This window comes from Lampetra fluviatilis, chromosome 20 (assembly GCF_964198595.1).
Source record: "Lampetra fluviatilis chromosome 20, kcLamFluv1.1, whole genome shotgun sequence".
Taxonomy (NCBI): domain Eukaryota; kingdom Metazoa; phylum Chordata; class Hyperoartia; order Petromyzontiformes; family Petromyzontidae; genus Lampetra; species Lampetra fluviatilis.
Window position 1 is genome coordinate 11,082,727 of NC_136294.1, and position 23,316 is coordinate 11,106,042.

Consider the following 23,316-nt stretch of genomic DNA (forward strand, 5'->3'; position numbering starts at 1 on the left):
GAAAACTATTAACTTCATTATATGCCCCGCGACTTGTGACTATGACCTTGTTTCTGGCTTGAGTGACACAGGATGTCCAACATCCATGTAACCGACAGCATATCCATGATTAGACAGAATCGAAGTGCCCATCTTAACCTTTTTCTTTCATTGTCTATTTAATAGTGAACAATTTACGATTACAGTGTTTGAGCATGTCTTTACATTCATAGACGCAACAAAACTGCTGAGCACCTGCTCAAAGTATACGTGGCAGCAGTACCGCCTTGTGATGAAGTTAGGGCTAACATCACACCTGATCAGAAGACATCAAAACAGGCATATATAATATGTTTAGGTAGGAGACAAGAATGGCAATGTGTTCATTTATTAGCTACGTGTCGATATATAGTGCAGGAAGATTACACCACATTCCATGACATAACGAAGTCAAGGCACGAGGTGCAGAAACATCCTTTCTGGCAACTTTGTATCGAGGAACGCGACGCCAGACGAGAGACCACAGAAAAAAAACTTGCAGTGTCTCATCAATCGAGCATTTTAACCGCAAGATTTCACTCCTTTGTGGGTCGAATCAATTTGCCTGAAATTGATGCTCGCATGTAGGAGAGACGATGATTTTTGTTGTGGTAAAGTGGATTTTCTTGCAGTCATGAAGTGACCAGGCCAAGATGATCAACTCGCTACACTTGATAAACTGGTTTAATCTCAGACAGAAGCCTGGGGTTTTAAACATCTCAATATATTGCTGGCTGGGGGCTCTTGATACCAGCATTGAAGCAATTAAATCGCCCAGCCACTTCAACTATATATATAATGAGTTAAATTAATAATATTGTGCACTGTACCATTGAATTGCAAGCTATGGGGTGCTGAAAATCCCTCTTGAGAGTGCAATGCACTCCTGCCCCCTTCCTGTCATTACCGAAGATCTTTACCGATCTTGCGTGTTGGTGCAAAACTGAATAATGTATCCATCATAACATACACAAGCACGGGTAGACAATGTACACTGTGTGTAAATGAAACCGTACAGACAAGTTACGTCATTGTTTAACTTTCTTGCGCCAGGTGCCTGCCGGTGAACTGATTTGCTCTGGGGGGGTTTGCGCCGGAGTCGGAGACCAAAGCTCACAGGCGGGGCAGGTTGGAGTCGGGGCTTTCCTGGGATGGCAAAGTCAAGGGTGGAATGTGAACGAGTGACTTGCGATGAATGTGCCGTGCAGGGCCATGAAAGCAAAGGGGAATATAATGCTCTAAAATCTGGGCACATGCAATTAGATCGTTACATATTATACATACTATCATTTGAAGAGATGATGGCCAAATGAGATGGGAAAGTGTAATAAAACATTTTCCAAGCAAGACCTTGGTGTATCTCAAATAGAGGCAATGGAATTTTATTTCTTAAATAAACTTACACGGGTAGTCTATCGTGAACCAAGACTCTAAATACAGGCCCACCCAAACCATTATGGCTCATGCTGAACACACTTTAGACTTTATAGATTCAAATCAAAACTTCTATATTTAACCAATACACATGACTTTAAACCATAACTACAACCCATAAATGCTCCTTATAACCCCTAACTTCCCATATACCGTACTTTAATCTGCAGCTCTCATCCACAATTCCAACAACCTAAAAAGGCCTTACACCTAATTTCTAACCCATAATTATTACCACTCGACCCTACCCCGAACCCCTAATCATGATCAATACATGATGGTCAATACATGATGGCCAATCCACTGCTAAAGGCATCTTCAAGCTGCCGCCACCTCTCACGATCTTTCTGCCGCGATGTGATGATCCACCTCGAACCCACACGTGAACCGACTCACCGCTCCATCTCATTGGATGAATGTGCTCTCGGGAACGTTTCTTTCCTTGGGCTGCCCACTCCACTATCAAATGCATCGTTCTAAAAGCACTCCGTCCTGCCCTCGTTCACCCCCGTTTCATCTTGTATTTCTGTCCACCTTCAATAGCTCTCCCAGTTACACATTCTGGCTGTTCTCCAGACGTGCCCCCCTCCGACAGATGTGTCCGATTGTTTGGTGAACTTGTTATACATGACCTGTTTTGCTCATCATGAGCGTGTATGCTATAAGTCTTACCTGATGGCTCTGCTTGCCAGGGCTAATATCCGTGGCGGTGATGACAGGTATCTTGGAATCAAGTGAGCGCATGCCTGGCTCTCTCTTCAGCTGCTTTTGCTTCCCTGTATGTGAAGACAGTAGCTCAAGATTCTGGAGGATTTGTCATCACAAGCCTCACGAATCCATTTGTGTATCGAGCCTGCCAAAATACACCAACCCGCTCACAAAACACTGTTACGTTGGTTTGATTTCAACATCCGCTGCAAGGCATTCATCAAATGTATTTCATTTAATCACGTGAGAGCCCCTTGAGATACAGGTGTAACCAGCGAGTGAGACTCCAGCGAGTGGAAATAAAAGTTATGCAAGGAGTTATTAACTAACTACTCACAGTTTAGATTTAGATACGTGCATGACTTTAACCATGATGCCAGCATACAACTCTTGTCAATTCAATCAAAGTGGTCTACGACCTACACCGTATGGTGCACTTTGGGGCCGTCCATAAATGACGTCACGCACCTAGGGGGGGTCAGACATTTATGACGTCATATTTGAGGGGGGGGTCTGACTTTTTGTGACGCCGTGTGACGAAGGGGGGGGGGGTAAAAAATCGTCCAAAATCGCGTGATGTCATTTATGGACGGCTCCTTTGGTAACTCCCTGTAACATTAGTGGCAGGTGTAGGAGCGGCACTGGATTCTACGCATACTCGTGAGCACGCTGACCACTGAAGCTAGCGAGCTGAGGCACACGTTCGCCCGTTCATTGGAATGCTGCCTTGGTGGATTGACGCAGCCATCACATCCTTAGAACGTAGACGTGATGATGGTTGATGTGAACCACACTCGTAGTCAAATGTCATGCCTTCAGGAAAACCATACTGTAAGTTATCGCGATTCTGCTACTTTAACTTAATACTTGCCTTATGGATTCACGTGCAGCAATTAGTATCATAATACCAAATGCTGCAATGGTTATTAATGGGCTTATATACTCTTAGGTTTTTTCGGTAAAGTCACGTAGGTAAAAAATACAAATTTAATTAAAATTAATAAAAGTACTGTTATACTGTTATGTAGACTAGCCGTAGCTTCAGCCGCACCAACCTTATAATAATAAAAAAAAAACTCCTATCCAGGGGCCTACCCTGGCTCCTCCCCCCTCAACCAGTATATATACAAGGTCGGGTCTCTTGGAATTTCTCATTTACTTGATACAGCAAGCGTGCTGTGACGGTTCCACCTGTGTTGCCTCCGAAACCTCGTGATTTTTATTTTACTTTTATTAATTTTATTGTTATTTTTTACCTACGTGACTTTACCGAAAAAATCTAAGAGTATGAATCCTTGCAGTCACGAAAGCTTCAAATCTAGTATTAATGGGCTGCTTATAAATTATCTCAGAATAATCATCATAACCTTTGAGCAAACCACCCAGAATGTGCCAAGACTCGTTAGATCTTGAAATATAGGCAGTGTTTAAGCGATGAGAGGGCAAAAACCCAGCCACTTATCAGCTTGTTCTGCACGGGACTGTGCGACCGTTACCCGGGTCAACGGGGCGAGGATCGAGGCTGGGCGCAGGCAGGCTGAGCTCAGGCAGGTGCAGTTCCCTCCGCTCGGCACGCACGCCATCCTTCCGCTTGCGCAGGTTGGTCATGTGATCGAACTGCGCCGTCTTCTCCTGCAAGCTGATCTGCACACGACGGTGGGTGCAGCGTTGGGTTGCTCATTCTTGCTGTTGGGAGACCGTTCCATGAGCACTCGAAGGGTTAAAAGTTCAAACCTTGATCGGGGGTCGATTGGGCTCATCATATCTGTGACGTCATTAACATGATAACCGCTTTGTAGGACGTCAGCCGTGGTTATCCCATGGATGGACTGGCCCACACCATAATGATGTGGAAATGACACCACTTCAGGGTCACTAATTAGCCCATTACCGTTCCGAGGATGGGTCCCGGTCACCACTGAATCTCGGATCGTGTAAGCGGTTCAGCGTTAACTTTATTTAGAGAGGCGTAGCGCCGCTGTTTTTAAAGACATTGTACTCACCGCAGAGAACCGTAGCGACACGACCACACTCTATGATAGCTGGCACCAAACTGTGCCACACGCCTTCCCGCGTGGCCTTATGGGAGCCTCGTTACCGATAAAGTTATTTTATTTTAGTTTTTCTTCTGGTTCCGTTCCTATGAACTACGTGTATGGAATAAAAACTGATGACGTACACATACATCATCCAAATGGGAAAGGGTTAAGAGTAGTACTTGCCTTAATACTAATTTGAGCAAGAAGACACTTTAAATATTTGTTTTGGTAATTAATGAGAATACTGTTACTTAGTACGTATAATTTGACGGATTTTTCTGATTGGATTTGTTAAGATTATGAAAACGAGTCCATAAACCGATGTGAAGGCTTCACAGACCTGGCCCAGCGCACACTGGCGGGGGGCGAGGAGGGCAGCCTGCGTTGGCTTCTTGAAGGCATTGCTCGTTTTTCTTAATCGTTCAGATGTCCTGATGAAAGAGGAACACATTTGCTTTAACCGTATTCACGAAGGTTACTTATTGAATATTTGTGTCGCTCATACCCATGCGCTTATAGAAGTACTAAACGCAACTAATATTTGTATTTTACCAGCTAAGGCCCACTGAGCTATGTAGCTCTTATTCAGAAGCGACCTGGCCACAAATGATAGCTCAACGAAAGAGCTTATAATGTGACAATGTATAACAGCCAAATACTCTAAATGCATGTTTATAAATGTAGAGACAAAAATATCCAGAGGACCCAGAGAAAAATGCACGTGGCCACGGGGAGAACATGCAAATGTACAGGTGTCAGGGTCAGGATCGAACCCACGACCTCCTGTATACAAGGCGAGGTAGTTAATAACATCTCGCCACTGTGGCGCCCCATTGGGTATGCATAAAGGTGCATTTGCTTATTTCAAATTTATTTTTAAAATGGCAATGTTTTACATATTTTGGGTGATTAATACTGCTCATGAAAAGCACATTGCTACAATACTGCCCGTGGTGACGTAAGGTTATAGAATAAGCGGCTGAGAATCCTGGTGTAACAAAAGGGCTACATCTAATTAATCCAACAGCAACAATGACTCCATCTACGTTTGCAAGAGTAGGCCATTGTGCGCAGGCAAATTCGAAAAGTACGCACAAACCACTCAATTGAGATTATACACAGCAATTATGGCCCTCTACTTGCAAACTCATGCACCAGGTCACTCAAATGAGACGAGCCTGGTCTCTTGAGTTCCCTTGTGGTTAAACAGAATACACTTGCACGTTTAAACCTATAAGCATAAAACTAAAACTTCATTTGGGACCTGTACAACTGAAATGCTCAATCGAGATCATTTACATGTTGGATATGGAACTCAATTTAGGATTATAGAAGTAAATTAATACAATTAATCCTGTACATCTGGAACTACAGATTCAGTGAAACCATAGCTCCCAATGGAGATAGTTCACTCTTTGCTCGAGGGACCTTAGAAGTAAATAGATCCAAGACACCTTGAATCAAGTTGAGCTGCAGAATATAATCAACACAACCAACCCATATTCTTGGTTCTTTCGGTAAAGTCACGTAGAAGGGAAATAATAAATTAATAACAATAAAACAATAAAATTCTCACGTTTCGATTGCAACACAAGCAATCATCATCAGGTGTGAAAACCACAGCAAGAACATTTTCCTGAGAATTTTATTGTTTTATTTTTATTATTTTATTATTTCCCTTTTACGTGACTTTACCGAAAGAACCAAGAAGATGAACCCCTGCAGTCACGAAAGCTTTAAATCGAAATACAACTCACCCAGTGAGCTGAGAATATAGAACCCAACGGACACATTCTGCGGTGCATCTGATGCCACAGAATTCAATGAAGATACAACTCTCTCTTTCCCACTCGAGTTTTCTGCCTAAGGCTAAGGTCTTGGTCTAGTCCAGGGGTCGGCAACCAAAATAACAAGAAGAGCCATTTCTTTCCAATTCGGTACAAAATTCAGTATTTCAAGAGCCGCAATGCATCTGAGTACATACTGTACATACGTACATATTGTCAAGAAGCAGCCCGTAAAGAGCCGCATGCGGCTCCGGAGCCGTAGGTTGCCGACCCCTGGTCTAGTCCAATCCAGGGGCGGTTTCTTCATTAGGGCGATTGGGCGACGCACCACCAATGTCATTCAACCACAGAGTCACGCTAGCCGTCACTGTGCCTCTGGATATAGTCCAATCAGCGTCATGTCACGTTCTGTGGAGTACCGCCTCTTTTTGGGCGATTTCACTCCGGCTGAGAATCGCCCAGAGTGTTCCCATAGACTTACATTCAAAGATGTTTTTTTTCGAACGGGGGGGAGCTGCAATGCATTCTCTATGGCTTCCGGGAGGGCTCGCACTAACGTGCTTACGTCATCATACGTAAGCACGTTTCAGTCAACAATTATATTTGTCGCCACCTAGTGGAATCTTTAATAAAAGAAACTTGAGTGGATTGTATTAATAGTGAGTATAGAAACAAACAAGATGTATTGTAAGAGTCACTTTATTTTTCATTAATATTAAAGAAGTGAAGTTGCCTTTACATGCTTAAGCTGTTAATTTATCCTTTGCATGGGTGGACCTTATCCTTATAAATCATCCAGACATTTGCCCCCCCTGAGAGATTTTGCAGGAGCCGCCACTGGTCCAATCCGTCGTCTTGAACCTCGTACTTTTCCTCTTCGTTGTGGCATACTTATTTCGCTAATCGAGCAGCAACTTCCTTCTTCTACCTCCTGCCCTTTCCCCCCAACATTATTTCTTCTCGAGCATCCTTCCAGCAAGCCTTTCCCTCTGACAAGATGCACACTCGAGATTTGTTTGCCCATCTTGACACCTCTCCTTCCGAACCTGCTCAAGCACTTCCTCCCTTACGCACAGTTCCTTTGTCAGCCTACTGCTGGATAAAGGCTTCTCCTCAATGATACAAAAACTGTAACCAGCCAGACATACACAACTCGGTGCACCATAGAAGCTGGTGAAGTTACGGTGCCTGAACAATGAAACATCAAGCAGCCGCGGCCAATATGTGGATCGTGATCCACGGGTAGATGGCAAAATATTTTTGGGTACATCTTGGGACAAATCAGAAGGCGAACATAATCGCAACAATTTTCGTTAAAGCTGATGGCAAATAAAATGAACTGATACATTTAAAAAAGTAGAAAACCTACCAATAGATGGCGCTAGTACTTTTTCTCTAGAGTAGAATACAACAAGGCCGTAGCCATGGAGTCAACATTGGGGGGGGACCAAATCTTCCAGGGGTCTGGGGGTCCCAACCCAAATTTTTTTTTTTTTTTAACTAATTTCCTGCCATTTCCTGCCTAAAATATTAAAAAATGCACTAACACATAGGATAGACTTTTATTTATTTATTACAATAATGTTGAATATTACATTGCTCTGTTTTTTCTTTTTTACCTTTTCTTGTTTCATTGTATGTAATGGCAGAGATTATGGATTAATAAAGTACAACCATAACCACAATCATATAAACATAAATCTATTTTATAGCAATATATTGGGGGGGTGGCATTTTGTGTGTGTCCCCAATATATATTATAATTACGGCCTTGGAATACAAGGTTAAATCCAGAAAATAATTGGTCATACCTTTCTGGTGGACCGCAAAGCCCGTTGAGGTCCACCAGAATGGCCCATAGCGCTTTGGTGTATTGTCCACCGCTGACCTAAAGCAACCACAGCCTGTGGTTGTGATGGAGGGCGGCACCTGAATGCGGACGCCCCCGTTGTGACGTCGGTGACGGTGGTCATGCCAAGCCGAGCTAGCACGAGGCTCGTGTGCCGAGACATCGCGTCCGGCCTCGCTCCACCGGTATCCCCACCATCGCGGTCCCGCTGTGTGAGGAAACAACAACAACAACGGCCAGAGTCCCACGGTGCCACAGTGCAAGGCCTCCTTCGGTGTGCACTGAGTGTTGTGAGCATTGCGTTGTGATCCTGGCGATCCGAGTGAAAATCACGGTCATGCGCTTCGGTCGGCATGTGGTACCTGGACATGACCGGCACCTGCCCTTGGTTCAGTTTGACGTCACGCGATTTTGGACGATTTTTGACCCCCCCCCCCTCGTCACACGGCGTCACAAAAAGTCAGACCCCCCTCTCAAATATGACGTCACAAAGCTCTGCCACCCCCCCCCCCCAAAATAAAACATGCTTAAAATCGCTTTAAACTATTGTCATTGTAGTGCGTATTTAATGTGGCGCTGCACTCTGATGTTGTAGCACAAGACATTTATTAAAAAGTATATTTAATTAAGTAGAACGTGTTGACTATATTTATTTAAAGTTGCACATTTTGATGTGATGTCACATTTCTCAACCCCCCCCCCTCGTCACACATCGTCACAAATGTCTGATCCCCCCCCCCTAGGTGCGTGACGTCATTTATGGATGGCCCTTTACCCCAACAACATAGAAAAATGTGGAATCTTTGTATTTTCATCGACAGTACAGTAAGAGCAGCTAATAAGAGGGGGGCACAGCACACGAGAGGGTAGTGAGGCGAGTAACACGCACGCACACAACTGCAGTTTTCTTGCAAGCAATGATGTTCATGACCATACCGCGACAGGTTCTCACTTGAGGCACAATCAACCTAGGGGGGCCCCAGGCTAGGTTCAGAAACTGATTAGCTGCTGGTGTTCAGCTTACATACCTATATAGAAATATGCGAATCATTGATAACAACAAATATTAAATATTATTTTAAACTATTTAATGGAAAATGTCATCATCACCATTATTGTTGTTCTTTATGAGCTCAATCTCTCACCAAGGATCCCATAATACAGATAAACCACATTTGCATTGATATAGCATTGCAAGTTTGAAGGAATATAGTGCATGTAGAAAAAATAATGGGTTAAAAGCTCCTGGAGGCAAGCGTCTAATTCTATCGCAATGTAGCAACAGTCGTCTGGTCATGTAAGTTGGTCTATGTAGTGGGTTTGGCCACAAGCCATTAACATACCTTGGAGGTGTCCTCTTCTGCTTTGGCGGTGTCTGGACTGTCCTGGCACACGGCTGGAGGATGGCTTAGCGCAGGGCTCCCATTCCCAGTCACCAAAGAGATTCCAACTTCCTTACTCATCTCCTCCACTGCTGTAACCTGGCTCTGGCATTCATTTAAAGAGGAAGTGAGCATCATGACAGTGACTATTCAAGTAATTCTGGTGTATATTTAGTCTTACTACTCTTAGACGTTATGATTCATCTCTTAAGTTTGACTAGAGTCCTGAACCATTCGACAGAATCCGAATAACCATACCTACTATAATCATTCTAGATTTGAAGTTTTCGTGACTGCAAGGATCCATACTCTTTAGTTCTTTCGGTAAAGTCACGTAGGTGAAAATATATATATAAATAACTCACGACGTTTCGATTGCAACACAAGCAACCATCATCAGGTGACTATTATAATCACCCAGGAATGTCTGTCCTTAATGCTTGTAAAGTCACTCGACATCGACCAGCCCCCCTCATTAATATTCATGAGCAGGTGACGTCCTCCAAATAGACAACCCCCCTATTATTATTACCTACTATAATGAGCCAAGAATGTCTGTGTGCAACGCTCGTGACGTCACTCCACGTCGACCAGCCCCTCCTCATTAATAATCATGAGCGGGTTACGTCATTCAATATGGAGCACTCCCCCCACTCATTAATAATAATGCGCAAGTGACGTCACTCAACAGCGAACAGCCCCCCTCATTTATATTCATTATAAGGTGACGTCCTCCAAATGGACACCCCCCTCCCCCCATTCATAATAATTAGCGGCTGACGTCACTCCACATTGGGGCCGAGGCGTCTCCTCCCCCCTCCTCGGCGTCAACTTACAACCCTCACTACAAAGGCAGAACCCTCACGTCACGCGATCTCCGTAACGCTGTTGAGACATCAAAGTAAAAAGGACGTCATGATGAACAAGGGATTATAACCTTAAAATGAAAATAGGTCTGTGTCACTGCGCCCTTACAAATTGCACATGCATTGATGCAATTTAATATCACGTGGCGGTCTGCTCTTCGCTTGCAAGTTTCAGATTTACTGAAACACATCCGTCCGTGGACGGGCAAAAGGCGAGTTAATTATGTTTAGATTTATCTTGGGTAACTCCTGGAAACCTTTCATTTCAACCCAGAATGGTTTCAACAAACCTGTCATGAAGATATTTTATCTTCTCTGAAATGTAAAAAAAATTAATAAGCAATGCTCATTTATCTGGTCATATGAAACGGAATACATATGATCATGCATCATAATTTGTAATGAAGACAAATATACAATTGCATTTAAATACAGGAAAGTAACTCACAATAATCATAATTAATTTACCAACACTGTAAATGATACGAGTTGTAACGGGGTTCTTTGATCTGTGCTTATATACCAAAGCATTTGCTTGAGTTACACTTTGTGGTTATAAACATACATATTGTCGACAATTCACTATAGTTGTAAACTACCAAATTATGGATCTGAGCCAAAATACACCATAATAGTTAATCTGAAAAAACCCGTTACATCACAGGGTCTTTGAGGTTTCCGTTACAGTACTTTCATAAATAACCACATGCAATAACCAAACATCTACAGTCGAAATGAAGCCACTTTCTCCATGCGAATTGGCTTCGTGGTAACCCCGCCATCCACTAGAGGCCATTCCAAACCACACAACTCAGTGTGTGCACGTGCGTGCAAGTGTTAACAACACCTGGCTCTGTTCCGTGTCTTTGCTTAGCAGCACTTGCTTGTTCAGCATCGTTTCCCTGCTCTGCGACGTGTCCCTGATGTGCGTCCCTTCCCTGCCCTGTTGCGCCAGCCTCGTGGGGGCGAGGGCCGGCTTGCTCGCCGCCGCGTGCCCACCACTCTGCCTGCTGCCGCCAACACCCTCCTTGCCCTCCTGCCTTCCCGGTTTCTTGCCCGCGTTGGCCCGCGCTGCCGTCACCACAGCCGCCGCCGATTCTGTCACGAGCGCGGCTCCTTTGCTGGTGCCGTCACTGCCGTGATCTGGGGAGGGCGGTCGAGGAGTCGTGCCGTAGAACTGCACGGGTGGCAGAACGGGCAGCAGCGGCGGTGGTTTACTGTTTGCTGCTGGACTGCAGCTGCTCTCAGAGCCAAACTTGGGCAGCTTTGCTTTGCTGTCGTTAGCCGGATCCCTCTTCTCTGCCAGGCCCTCCTTTATATCTTTGCTACTCCGTTCCAGGTCCTGGAGACAGAAAACCGTGTCAAAATGAGACACAACCCAAGAAAACAAGCAGTTATTTTGTAGATAAATACGTGATTTTGTAGTCAGTTTTGTTAGTAAGAAAAATGTATTATTTGGCATGGAAGCATGACGATAAAGCACACTATTATAGCAACCTCGAATTATATAAATGGCCTGTTTTAAAATTAATAATCAGCATCATGTAATCATTTATGAACAGCATCCTGTACAGCAGAGTTATTTCCAAAATGTTGTCCATGTGAGCTCTCCATCAAAGGGCCATTCAGATGAAAATGTGAGGGTGGTTAATGGGGAAGCAAAGTTCATCTTGAGGAATAATAATGGCCTTTGAAGTTCTCAGGCACGTGCATGGTTTGGCATTGTCATGCTGGAAGAGGACTTCCATCTGAAGATCTGGATGCATTTGCTCAATCATCATCGGTCATGATCATTCCACTGTTGGATGAAGGCATCTCATTTACAATGTGTGTGAAATGGTATATTTAAAGAAGATGCACTTTTAGAGAGAGAGAAAAATAAAGATGCATAGCTATTGTTGTCTGTTCATGTCTCCTGGTGTTGAGATCCCATATTCCCACGTGGAGAAAATAACCCTGAGGAACTCATGAAATGATCAGAATGCCAAATCATGTAATTGAGCGACCCCAGAAGATAACACCTGAAAACGATTTATAGTAACTAAAATGGACATATTTTCCCCAACATAAATCACTACTCATTAATATTTTTGTAAAGAGAGTTTCCTTACATATCGATCATCTGACATTCCATATGTAATGCGGGCGTAAACGGCCTCGCGGATATGACGTCACGGGGGGAGGGGTTAGGTCACGTGGGAGAGAGGGGTAAGCTCTTAAGGGCGGTAACCGGAAGAGATGAGGGGAGAGTGAGAGAATAGAGACAGGAGGAGGCCACGCAGGGCAGAGGGTGGAGAGTGGCGTGATCGCCACGCGGTGGGACTCGGCACCGTCGGCCAGCGGTGTCCGGGCACGGGTGGAACGGAGAACAGCTGTGAGGCTGCAGCGAGAGCAGCTGAGAGACTGCACGAGGGGGAAAAGGCTACGTGAGCGACGCCTGCAGCGGAGCTGCATCGGGAGCGGAGAAAAGGCTACGTGAGCGACGGCAGCTGTCAAGCTGCCAAGCGGAAGGCTCTGAGCAAGGGCCGTGCGGGCAAAGTTGTAAGAACCCAAATAAAGGACAACGGAGACAGACAACGTGGAAGAGTCCTTTATTACACTGGTGTCAAAAGTGAAACGGCATGTCAAAACAGCTCAGAAGAAAGATTATTCCTGCACCATCGTCTGCTACATCATCCGACGACGACGACCTTCCTCAGGCGGTGGACCTGCCTGCGATGGAGGAGGAGAACCGAGCGGGAACGAGTACGGGTCCGGGAGTACAAGATGTCGCCGCGTCCGTGGACCCGTCCGCGCCGGAGGATGCGGACTTACGATGGAGGCAGATGGCGGCGCAGCTGGAGACCTTGAAAACCGTGCTGGCGCAATTGTGCGACCTCGTCATGCCGGCGATGGCGTCGGTGAGGCCCGGTGGTGATCCACAGGCCTCGGCCTTGCCTGCGCTGCCAGCGCCATCTGCCACGCGGCACGAAGACGCCATCTTGGGCGTGGCAGGGGAAGAACGGCGGGAAGCCGCCATCTTGCACTCTCCGCGGCGGGGAGCCGCCATCTTGGACACGTTGCGATGCGACGCCATTTTTAATATGCCGCGTGATGAGTCCCCTGCTGAGGACGGCGCAGCAAGGAGTCGCAGCAAGCATCTGACAACTGTTAAGGAATTCTCCATCGGTGGCGATTGGAGTGCTTTCGCCTGCAGATTTTTGGCGGCGGTGCGCTCCGTCAGGTGGACTGACGCAGAGGCCCTGGAGGTTCTGCCAACTCTTCTCGACGACGAGTCGGTGCGATTCTTCGGTTCTATAAAGGCCGAGAAAAAGAAAACGTTGAGAGGAGTTTTCGAAGAGATGGCGGATGCATACGAGCCGCCGGATGATGCTCACCTCCGGTTTGTTCAACGCCAGCGAGCACCTGAGGAGTCGCCGGTGGCATACAGGGGTGCTGTCTTGGAGTTAGCCATGGCCGCATACCCGGAGACGGAGCCTGACCTACTCGAACCCCTCATTTTGGGCAAAATGCTCGAGCTGTCCCGGGATTTGGGGATCCCTATGCCAGTGTGTGGCCACGAAAAGCTGACATCCCGGGCGGCCGCAAAGTGTCTTGATGCACAGTTTAACCTACACCGCTGGAAGCAAGTCACGGCGTGGACGGGGGGGCCCATCATCGAGGGAGGTGCCGTGGGTTGGGATCCCAAGAAGGCGGTGTACGTTCCTGACGGGGGGGGCCCGCAGGAGCTGACAGCCGCCTCTGCTCGGTGGTCGGCCCGCGGTGGACCGGGGCCGCGATCTGCGCCGCCGACGCGGGAGCGTCGGGATGGGGGACCTGCGACGCGGCGCAACGACATCAAGTGCTTCCGCTGCGGTCGTAAGGGCCATTACGCCAGGGACTGCTGGGCCCGTATCCCAGGTCCGCCCCAGCAGGAGGCCTCGACAGCAGATGTGCCGCGGAAGGATCCTCCAGGACAGGCAAGTCGGTGCGCACCAGACACCCGGCAAGGCTTGACACCTCATTCATCACCATTGTCGCGCGATCCGGGTGTTGTTAATAACGGGAGGCCATCGACTGGGCCATGTCGCTCAGTAACGCAGTGGCGTAAATTGGCACGACGGGTCGTGGCGGCCGCTACTGGTTCGTCCACTGTACCGGGTTCTATACAGGGGGTGGACGTGCGCATTTTAGTGGACTCCGGGGCGTCCGCGACCATTATATCGGATGTAATTTTCCATCTGTTGGGCATCCCACCAGAGACCGTGCGTCCGGTTTACGATTCCTGCGTTGCGGCGAATGGGGGTAGTATGGGCATTGTGGGCCAGGTGGACGCTAATATATCTATCGGGGGAGTGTCGGCCTCGGGAATTGTGTTAATTTCGAGGTCCCTTGCGGTTCCGTGTTTGTTGGGAACTGATTTTCTGGCCAAAATGCCCATTCTAATAAGAATTAATGAGAACTGCTGTATCGGATTACCGGGTGGGCGTAAAGCTACATTTCTGCCGTCGCCCTGGAGGCGACCTGCTCCGGTCGGCCAGGTGCAGGCGCTGTCCGAGGTATCTGTTGACATTCCACCGGTCTCACAGATGCTTATCCCCTTGCGGTATCGGAAACCTGTACCTGGTCGAGAGGGAGCAACTGGAGTTTTATTATCGCCGTCCGCTACTATAACGGGCGGATCGGCGCTCGTAGGGGCACAGACTATTATCCGGCCGGACCAGCAGCCATTTTTGCAAGTGCTTAATGGGAGTACGGAAAATGTGTGTGTGCCGGCTGGAACGGTTGTGGCACACGCCACCACAGCGTTTACGGCCCAGGACTATCTGGGCCGCCGGGAGATGGTTGCCGGTGTTTCGGCCTATGCGGCCCCTGATAATCGCTGGATAGCCGAATTGTGCGGAGAAAATTCTTCCCTTTCCGGGGAACAACGGTTCGCGCTTCGCGCGTTATTGTTGATTTATTCGGATGTGTTTAGCTCCGACGATCTGGACTTGGGATGCACCTCCCTGCTTTCTCATCATATTGACACGGGGGACGCTGCTCCTATTCGGTTGAACTCGCATCGGATGAGTCCGGCGGAGCGAGATCATGTTCGAGGGGCAGTGGACGACATGTTGGCTGCGGACATAATCTCTCCATCTAATAGCCCATGGGGTGCGCCTGTTGTCTTGGTCAAGAAGAAAGACGGGAAGTTGCGATTTTGTGTGGATTTTCGGAAATTGAATAAAGTGTCCGTGGCAGATGCGTACCCCCTGCCGCGTAAGGACGATTCCCTCGATGCCTTGTCGGGGGCGAAGTTATTTTCGACGCTGGATCTCTCTTCGGGATTCTGGCAGCTTCCCCTCAATGAGTCCTCGCGGGAAAAGACTGCTTTCCGTACGCCGCAGGGGTAATTGTCTTCCGATGGGGTTGAATTGTCTTCCGATGGGGTTGAATGCTGCCCCCGCCACATTTCAGAGGTTGATGGAACTGGTATTAACGGGGTTGCAGTGGGAGACATGTCTGATATATTTAGACGATATTATCGTCTTCAGCCGCACATTTGACGAACATTTACTGAGGTTGGAGGCGGTGTTCGCCAGGATGCGTTCCGCAAAATTGAAATTTAAACCTAAGAAATGTCACCTACTGCAACGGTCCGTGCGCTATTTGGGACATATCGTTAGTGCGGACGGGGTTGCCAGGGATCCGGACAAGACGGCGTGCGTCCGTAACTGGCCAACCCCGGCCACGGTGGGGGATGTGCGTCGGTTTTTGGGGATTGCCTCATATTATCGTAGGTTTGTTCCCAATTTTGCAACGATCGCGAGGCCTCTGCACCTCCTTACGGGTAAAGGACGGAAATTTGATTGGGGACCGCCGGAGGAGTCGGCGTTTCAAGGCCTGCGCAATCGGTTGGCTACGGCGCCAACGTTGGATTATCCAGATTTTGATCACCCCTTCATTCTGGATACGGACGCGAGTGACACGGGCATTGGGGCCGTGTTGTCGCAGTCCAAGGGCGGTGTGGAGCGCGTGGTGGCATACGGTAGCCGGGTTTTGTCTCCCGCCGAAACCCGCTACTGCGTCACTCGCCGGGAACTTTTGGCTATTGTTTACTTTCTCCGCCAATTTCGACCGTATCTCTACGGCCGTTCGTTTATTGTGCGCACGGATCATGCGGCCTTGCAGTATGCCCTGAAGGTGGACCAACCATCCGGCCAGCTGGCGCGGTGGTTGGACACGCTGCAGGAATTTTCCTTCCAAATTCATCATCGGAAGGGGGTGCGTCACGCGAATGCGGACGCGCTCTCTAGGTTGCCGCAGCGATCCCCTTGCGCGTGCGCGTCGGGGACGCATAGGTGTGCGCCGATCCAGCAGCCCCCTCAGCCTGTTGCGTTGGCGGTCGAGGTGCCTGAGGCTCCAGTGGGGCCGGGACCGGCTGATGGGGTTTTGAACCTTCCAAGGGCTGTATGGATGCGTGAACAAATGCTGGACGATTCATTGGGGACCCTGCGGAGTCGGGCTGCGAAGGAGAGTGGGGGACCGGGTTCTGGGGGAACGCCGGGAACCGCTCTCCGCGATGGACTGCTGATGTGGAGGGAAGGGTTACAGGAACGCTGGCGTCTTGTTGTACCAGCATCCTTGCGGTACGAATTGATTAGGACTCTGCATTGCGACACGCTATTACATCTGGGGGTGCAGAAGACCCTATTGACGTTGCAGCGAGATTACTTTTGGCACGGCATGATGACGGATGTCGTCGGGCACGTTCGCGCGTGTCCCGAGTGTGCCCGGCGGAAGCCGCCTAAACACCCATATGTACCACCTATACAGTCTATTCAGGTGTCTCGAGTTAATGAGCTGGTGGCGTTAGATATTTTGGGACCCTTCCCGCCATCCGCTAAAGGAAATAAATACTTGCTAGTTGGGGTGGAGTACCTCTCCCGCTGGCCGATGGCCTGGCCCTTGCCCGACCAGTCGGCGGCGTCCATTACGGACGCCTTTCTATTCGGGTACGTTATGGACAAGGGGGCGCCGGAGAGGCTCCTCACGGATCAGGGCCGAAATTTTTCTTCAAAATTGTTGGGGGAAGTGTGCGCGGCTCTGGGAACTAAAAAGATCCGGACATCTCCCTACCACCCACAGACGGATGGTATGGTCGAACGGCTGAATCGGACTTTGTCCGCCATGCTGTGTCACACGGTAAGTGAAAAACAAAAGGATTGGGATTTGCATATCCCTGGGGTACTCTCGGCATACCGCATGACGCCGCATGCGTCTACAGGATATTCGCCGTTTTTCCTTATGTACGGTCGCGAAAACGTGCCGCCGATGGATGTGCAGTTGGGAACAGGAGTGAGGGGACCTACTAAGCCTCTTCCTGATTACATTCAGGACAACGTTCGCCACGTCACTGAGGCGCGGGAAGGAGCCCGCATGGCTACGGCCAAAGCCCAGGCCCGGAACGAACGGTGCGCTCGACGCTCTAAGGGGAAGTGCCCCTGGAAGGTGTGGGACATGGCCTGGTTGCATTGCCCACAGGTGCGGCCAGGGACCTCCCCTAAATTACATAAGCCATGGCAAGGGCCTGTTCGGCTCATCCAGATTCCCAACCCACAGTCTGCACGCGTTCGGTTCGGATCTCGGCGTTGGTACGTTCACACGTCTCGCTTGAAACCATATGTGGCCCCTCAAACGGATGCGTCATCTCCTGATGTTGCCTTGCCGGTGTCTGTTGCTTCCGACGCACCCTTGCCTGTGCCTGTTGACCCTGCAAGAGCGCCTGTCGTGCCTTTTACAGACAAGCCGGCCGTGACACTGCAGGAGACAGGGGACTCTGCTCGGGGTGGGCCTACCACGGCTGCGGGGACGCCGAGCCCCGCCGCCCTTCCGACCCCACCGCGGACACGATTGCGGGACACCCCAGACTCTGGCCCTTCGGGGAAACGGGACCGTGGCGTTGGCGGGCCTCCAATAGGAAGTCTTGATCCTGTCGCTCTTAAAACCCCGTCGTGTTCTCGGTCTGCAGGGGGGCCGCCGCCCGTCCGGGACGGGCCGGCGACCCGCACGCGGTCGAAGTCCCTTACTTTTCGTTGATTCATACTGTTCTTGTTGTTATTGTTATATTTATTGTATGCTTCGTTGTCCTTGCATTCTGATGGTTGCTGGTCGCTCGCATTACTTGTTGTAGTTGTTGTTCAGCCGAGGACGGCTGGAATTTTCTCCACGAGGGAGGGTGGTGTAATGCGGGCGTAAACGGCCTCGCGGATATGACGTCACGGGGGGAGGGGTTAGGTCACGTGGTAGAGAGGGGTAAGCTCTTAAGGGCGGTAACCGGAAGAGACGAGGGGAGAGTGAGAGAATAGAGACAGGAGGAGGCCACGCAGGGCAGAGGGTGGAGAGTGGCGCGATCGCCACGCGGTGGGACTCGGCACCGTCGGCCACCGGTGTCCGGGCACGGGTGGAACGGAGAGCAGCTGTGAGGCTGCAGCGAGAGCAGCTGAGAGACTGCACGAGAGGGAAAAGGCTACGTGAGCGACGCCTGCAGCAGAGCTGCATGGGGAGCGGAGAAAAGGCTACGTGAGCGACGGCAGCTGTCAAGCTGCCAAGCGGAAGGCTCTGAGCGAGGGCCATGCGGGGCAAAGTTGTAAGAACCCAAATAAAGGACAACGGAGACAGACAACGTGGAAGAGTCCTTTATTACACATATACTGTACACGTCACCCTCGAAGATGAGCCTCTGAAAATTAAGTGCAAGGTGGGAGACCATGAAACTCACCGCACTTGAGAAACTGGCTAAATCACAAGTGGCTGCATGGACTTGCGCCCTGCCTCTCATTAGTGCTGGCTGAAGTGGCAAAACAGGCGTCACTCATCGGTAAGTGTCGCAACGCTGCATTGCACCACACCACGAATCGTGGTCCAGCATCAGGGACCCTTGTATCGCCCCAACTAATTCGCAGAGCTTTAAACACCTTGGCTGGGTTATTCTGGATTTGAAGTTCAATTCTGAAGTTCAAATCTAGAATGAACCACCTGTACGGGGAGGGATTCCACTTATCTGTTAGAGCTTTTAACAGACAACGGGAAAATAAATCACAGCTAATCGAGTCGCTAACCTTCCTCATACAGTATTTTTTTGTTTCTTACTGTGGTTGTCCCACCTGATGACGGAAGCTTGTGTTGCTTCTGAAACGTCGTAATGTAATTCGATTATTTATATTTTTATTCTTATTTTTTTTTCAGCTACGTGACTTTACCGAAAGAACCAAAGAGTATGGAACCTTGGCTGGGCTCTGGATGGCGGTGACAGGCACAGCAGATGGTTCCTTTGAGCAGTCCTCATCTTCGATAGCCACGTCCATGTTAGCGGCCGGCATGCTCTCTGCCCTGTCCTTCTGTGTGGATTCAAGCAGCTCCAGCAGAAACCTGCCAGGAGACATGAATAAACAACGTTGCTGTCTGCGCTGGGCTCTATGGAGTGATAGGGCCCAGATTGTGGTCCATTACAGAGTTCTAGGTGTTGAGAGAATCTTAGGTATGGATGTTGAACTTATTTTGCACCGTACGTAGCCAATTGTGCTATTCGGAGGTGCGGGGGGAAGGACAACGAACTAAACACACAAGAAACTAAACACAACAAAACACTTGCTACATTTAGGACAGACATAATGTAACTCACACTGCCACGAATTTAGAAGAAAGGGGAGACCAAATATCTGGCACATGAATAATTAATTCATTAGCGTCCTTTATTATACCAGTTGACAACTCATTAAGATAAATTATTTACGTTTACTTTATTATGCATTGGGGAAGTTATATTCATTTTCTAATTTATTTAGAGTACAATATTTTTGTTGATCAAACTTCAAGGCTATCGCGCTTGCTCTGTTTATAAAGGACCCTCAGCTTGCATAGATGGCTGTTCCCTATAACCACAGTGGCAGGATGCTATACTGCACTTATTATTCTTAATATGTGTAGAATTGTATAAACACAAAGGTTTGTACACGAAGCCATACAAATATACAAACACAGACATAATTTCTACCGTGATGATGGTTATTGGAAAGATGTGATTAACCATGCAAAAAAGATTTAACTACACTTATTTGGACCATCTTATTTGACAGACAACTATTACAGGTTATTGATAGACAGCCAGGCTTGTTTTACCGTGTTTAGTTGTTTCTTTTTTCACACTATTGTTATGTAGGCCAGGCTTAGTCACAAACCGTACCTCTCCATAACAAAGGCTTAGCCTCTTAAGCCTCACCTTACCATATTAATAAAAAGTGTGCCATACTTGACCCTTCCCCCCTCTCCAACCATTATATATACGGAGTGGTAGCTCTTGTAATCTCTCATTTACTTGATACAGCTGTCGTGGCTGTGACGGTTCCACCTGAAGACGGAAGCTTGTGGTGTCTCCGAAACGTCGTGATTTTTATTTTATTTTACTTTTATTAATTTTAATGTTTTACCTACGTGACTTTACCGAAAAAACCTAAGAATAAGAATATATACACATCCACTGTGGATAGAGTGTTCAACTCACTATCAAGAGGCTGTTAACCCCAATCTTGTTCAGTTGTCAATTCCATCCATTATTCCTCTGGTGATGGAATTTTCATCACTACCTCAGGGCAATCCGTGAAGGTCATCACTGCCCTATGTTTTTTTTAATGGAAGTAAACTTACTTTGATTTGACAACCAGGTGAGTGGTGAAAGGGTGCATAGTACGGTTTGAGAAACCTCACTTGTCAGCAAAACCATCCGCAGTAAAGTAGTCATGCTGAAGGAGCCTAGAGCAGGGAGGTCTTGTATCGGCATCCATGTAGAGGCATTGCTGCAAGGAGACACGTACGCAAAAGACAAAGATCCCCCGTATAGCCTTAACAAGACTGTTGGGGCAGGTACTGTTAGCGATGTTCACACATTAGACCAGGTATTCATTTGAGGCTGAGTCAACCTAGGGTAGGCCCAGCACCGGTTCAGATGATCGTCACTGGCGTTGGCCGTGAGCGGGAATGGAAGGCACGTAACCATCCACTCTCACACACGCACTGTTTTCGATCCGGAGAAGAAGAGGCTGGTGTAGGGTTCCTTTTCAAATGTAAGGTTTCCAACTCTCTAATAAGGACCCTCGTCACTGAGGCCTTAAGCTGACACCATCCATCTCTCCGCTACCCCGAACTGCCTGCTTCGATGGGATATATAAAGGCCACCTAATTGAAGTCAGGATCGGCTGTCCGTCACCTCCGAATCAGAAAGGTGAAATTTGATGCAACACTTTTTCAGGGATTGGTTCCCTTGTCAAGACCCCCTTTTGGGCCGACCTCTGTGAGTCTGCCTCCACTGCTGTACCTGTAATCACGATCGCAAAGCAACACTGCTGAAAGTGATCAGATTATTAAAACAATTAACATACCATATATCTCAGGAGTAACCGACAAATTAGCCCGTATTTTGCAAAAGCCAAACATTAAAGTAAGGTTTGGTACAGTACACAAAATTCAAAAACTAGTGTCTTGTACTAAAGACGAATTACCTAAATTATCAACAGAAGGTGTATATCGGATTAATTGCTTATGTGGCAGATGCTATATTGGACAGACGGGACGTAACACCAGCATAAGACTAAAAGAACACCAAAGAAATATTAAATGATCTCAAACACAACTGTCGGCAGTGGCAGAACATGCTTGCCAACAAGGACACTCAATTGATTTTGATAACGTTGAAGTGTTGTGTAAAACGAATTATTACTGGCCAAGACTAATTAGAGAATCCATTGAAATTGAGATAAATACAAATAACTTTAATCGCTCTGACAGCTACAGGCTTAGTGCGGCCTGGAAGCGTATTATTAAATAATACATATTACTGTACAATTCTTTATATGGGAAACACATACTAATTGACTGATTACTAATCTATTATATAATTACAATAACCCCCCCCCCTCCTCTTATTTCTGCACCTGATTGGGTATAGTGATTGGGTTAAGTTATTAAATAATACACATTACGACTAATTACTAATCTACAACTGATTACTGATCATAACATTTAACTGACAACTAATCTATTACATAAGTACAATATCCCCCCTCTCCGCCTCTGATCTCTGCACCTGAATGGGTTAAATGATGACGTCACCCTGCTGCTCTATTTAAGACCGGGAGCAGGTGGAGGGCTTCACCATTCTGGCGAATTGCCCGATGATGCTGGATGTAATTACCAGCGAAACGTCGTACTCAAATTGTAAATGTTGTGGAATAACTCTTCAACACACCGGTGGGCTAAAGTAGTGAACTATTTGTCTTTTGTCAACGTGACACTTTTTTTACTGATTGGCCGTGTCGCGTGGTGGAGGGTTGCGACACATTTATAAATAACGCGATCTAACCCAAAAACCTTTATTATGAAGCTGAAGTACCTGAGGTTGGGACCAGGAACCCTGAGTGTGAACCCTCCGTGGCTACAGCAGCAAGAACTGTGGTCGTTTGGAACTCACCACCATTGGTACAATCCTGCCAAACCATGACCTGCGCTGCGGCAGGGAAAGAACATTGTGTGGTTTTACCATAACTCCTCCGAAGGAGACCCCATAATTCTCGCAGAGACGGTTTTGGCAAGAATGTTTGGAGTGGCCCATTGGAGAGGAAAATGATAGGAGACTGACTTGGTCATGAGCACTCACTGCCCGTGTGTGTGTAGACTATTTGCCCTCAGCGCAACTGAGGGAAAATATTAGCCACCCTTCTCCCCAAATCCTAAAAGGGTAACAGAGGAGAAAAGCTATGCCAGCACTGTACCTGACCATGCCTCGACTCAAGACTACATCCGCAAATAACTACTGTGTACAATGTACAGCTGCAGCAAAAAATGTAATGTGAAATGTTGAAGAAGTATTTTAATATTGGCTAATGCTAGATATTTCATATCGAGACCAGAGGAGTGTTCTGAGAATGACTGCATGTGCTGGGATCACAAGAGAATTGACATGCCAGTTTACATGCAGAGATGGGTAGTACCTAAATGATATAATTAAATATGTATCATGCCGTTTGAAAATGGTATCCAAATTCATGGGTAATTTGTATCTAAATAACACGGGGCACAGATAGTTTGTAACTACAATAAGTACAATTCCTGCAGTAATTTCTCAAATGAATGTATCATCCATTACAGTTTTTTTTTGGGTTAGATCACGTAAATATGTAAATGTGTCGTTAAAACCCGACACCACCCGACAAACCA

At 47.6% G+C, this 23,316-nt stretch overlaps 1 protein-coding gene across 1 annotated transcript in view; it reads right to left on the reverse strand.

Annotated features, from left to right (window-relative positions):
* Positions 1-1,131: 1,131 nt before the first annotated feature.
* The window catches only part of LOC144938024 (uncharacterized), a 52,861-nt gene continuing 30,676 nt past the window's right edge, over positions 1,132-23,316 (reverse strand). Inside the window, exons 7-15 of the mRNA XM_078865720.1 lie at positions 20,812-20,900; positions 19,332-19,476; positions 10,931-11,425; positions 9,179-9,322; positions 7,916-8,043; positions 4,540-4,630; positions 3,657-3,804; positions 2,125-2,228; positions 1,132-1,164 (exon numbers count right to left, since the gene is read on the reverse strand). Of these exons, the coding sequence (XP_078721846.1) occupies positions 1,132-1,164; positions 2,125-2,228; positions 3,657-3,804; positions 4,540-4,630; positions 7,916-8,043; positions 9,179-9,322; positions 10,931-11,425; positions 19,332-19,476; positions 20,812-20,900 (1,377 nt within the window). The remainder of the gene's footprint in view (positions 1,165-2,124; positions 2,229-3,656; positions 3,805-4,539; positions 4,631-7,915; positions 8,044-9,178; positions 9,323-10,930; positions 11,426-19,331; positions 19,477-20,811; positions 20,901-23,316) is intronic.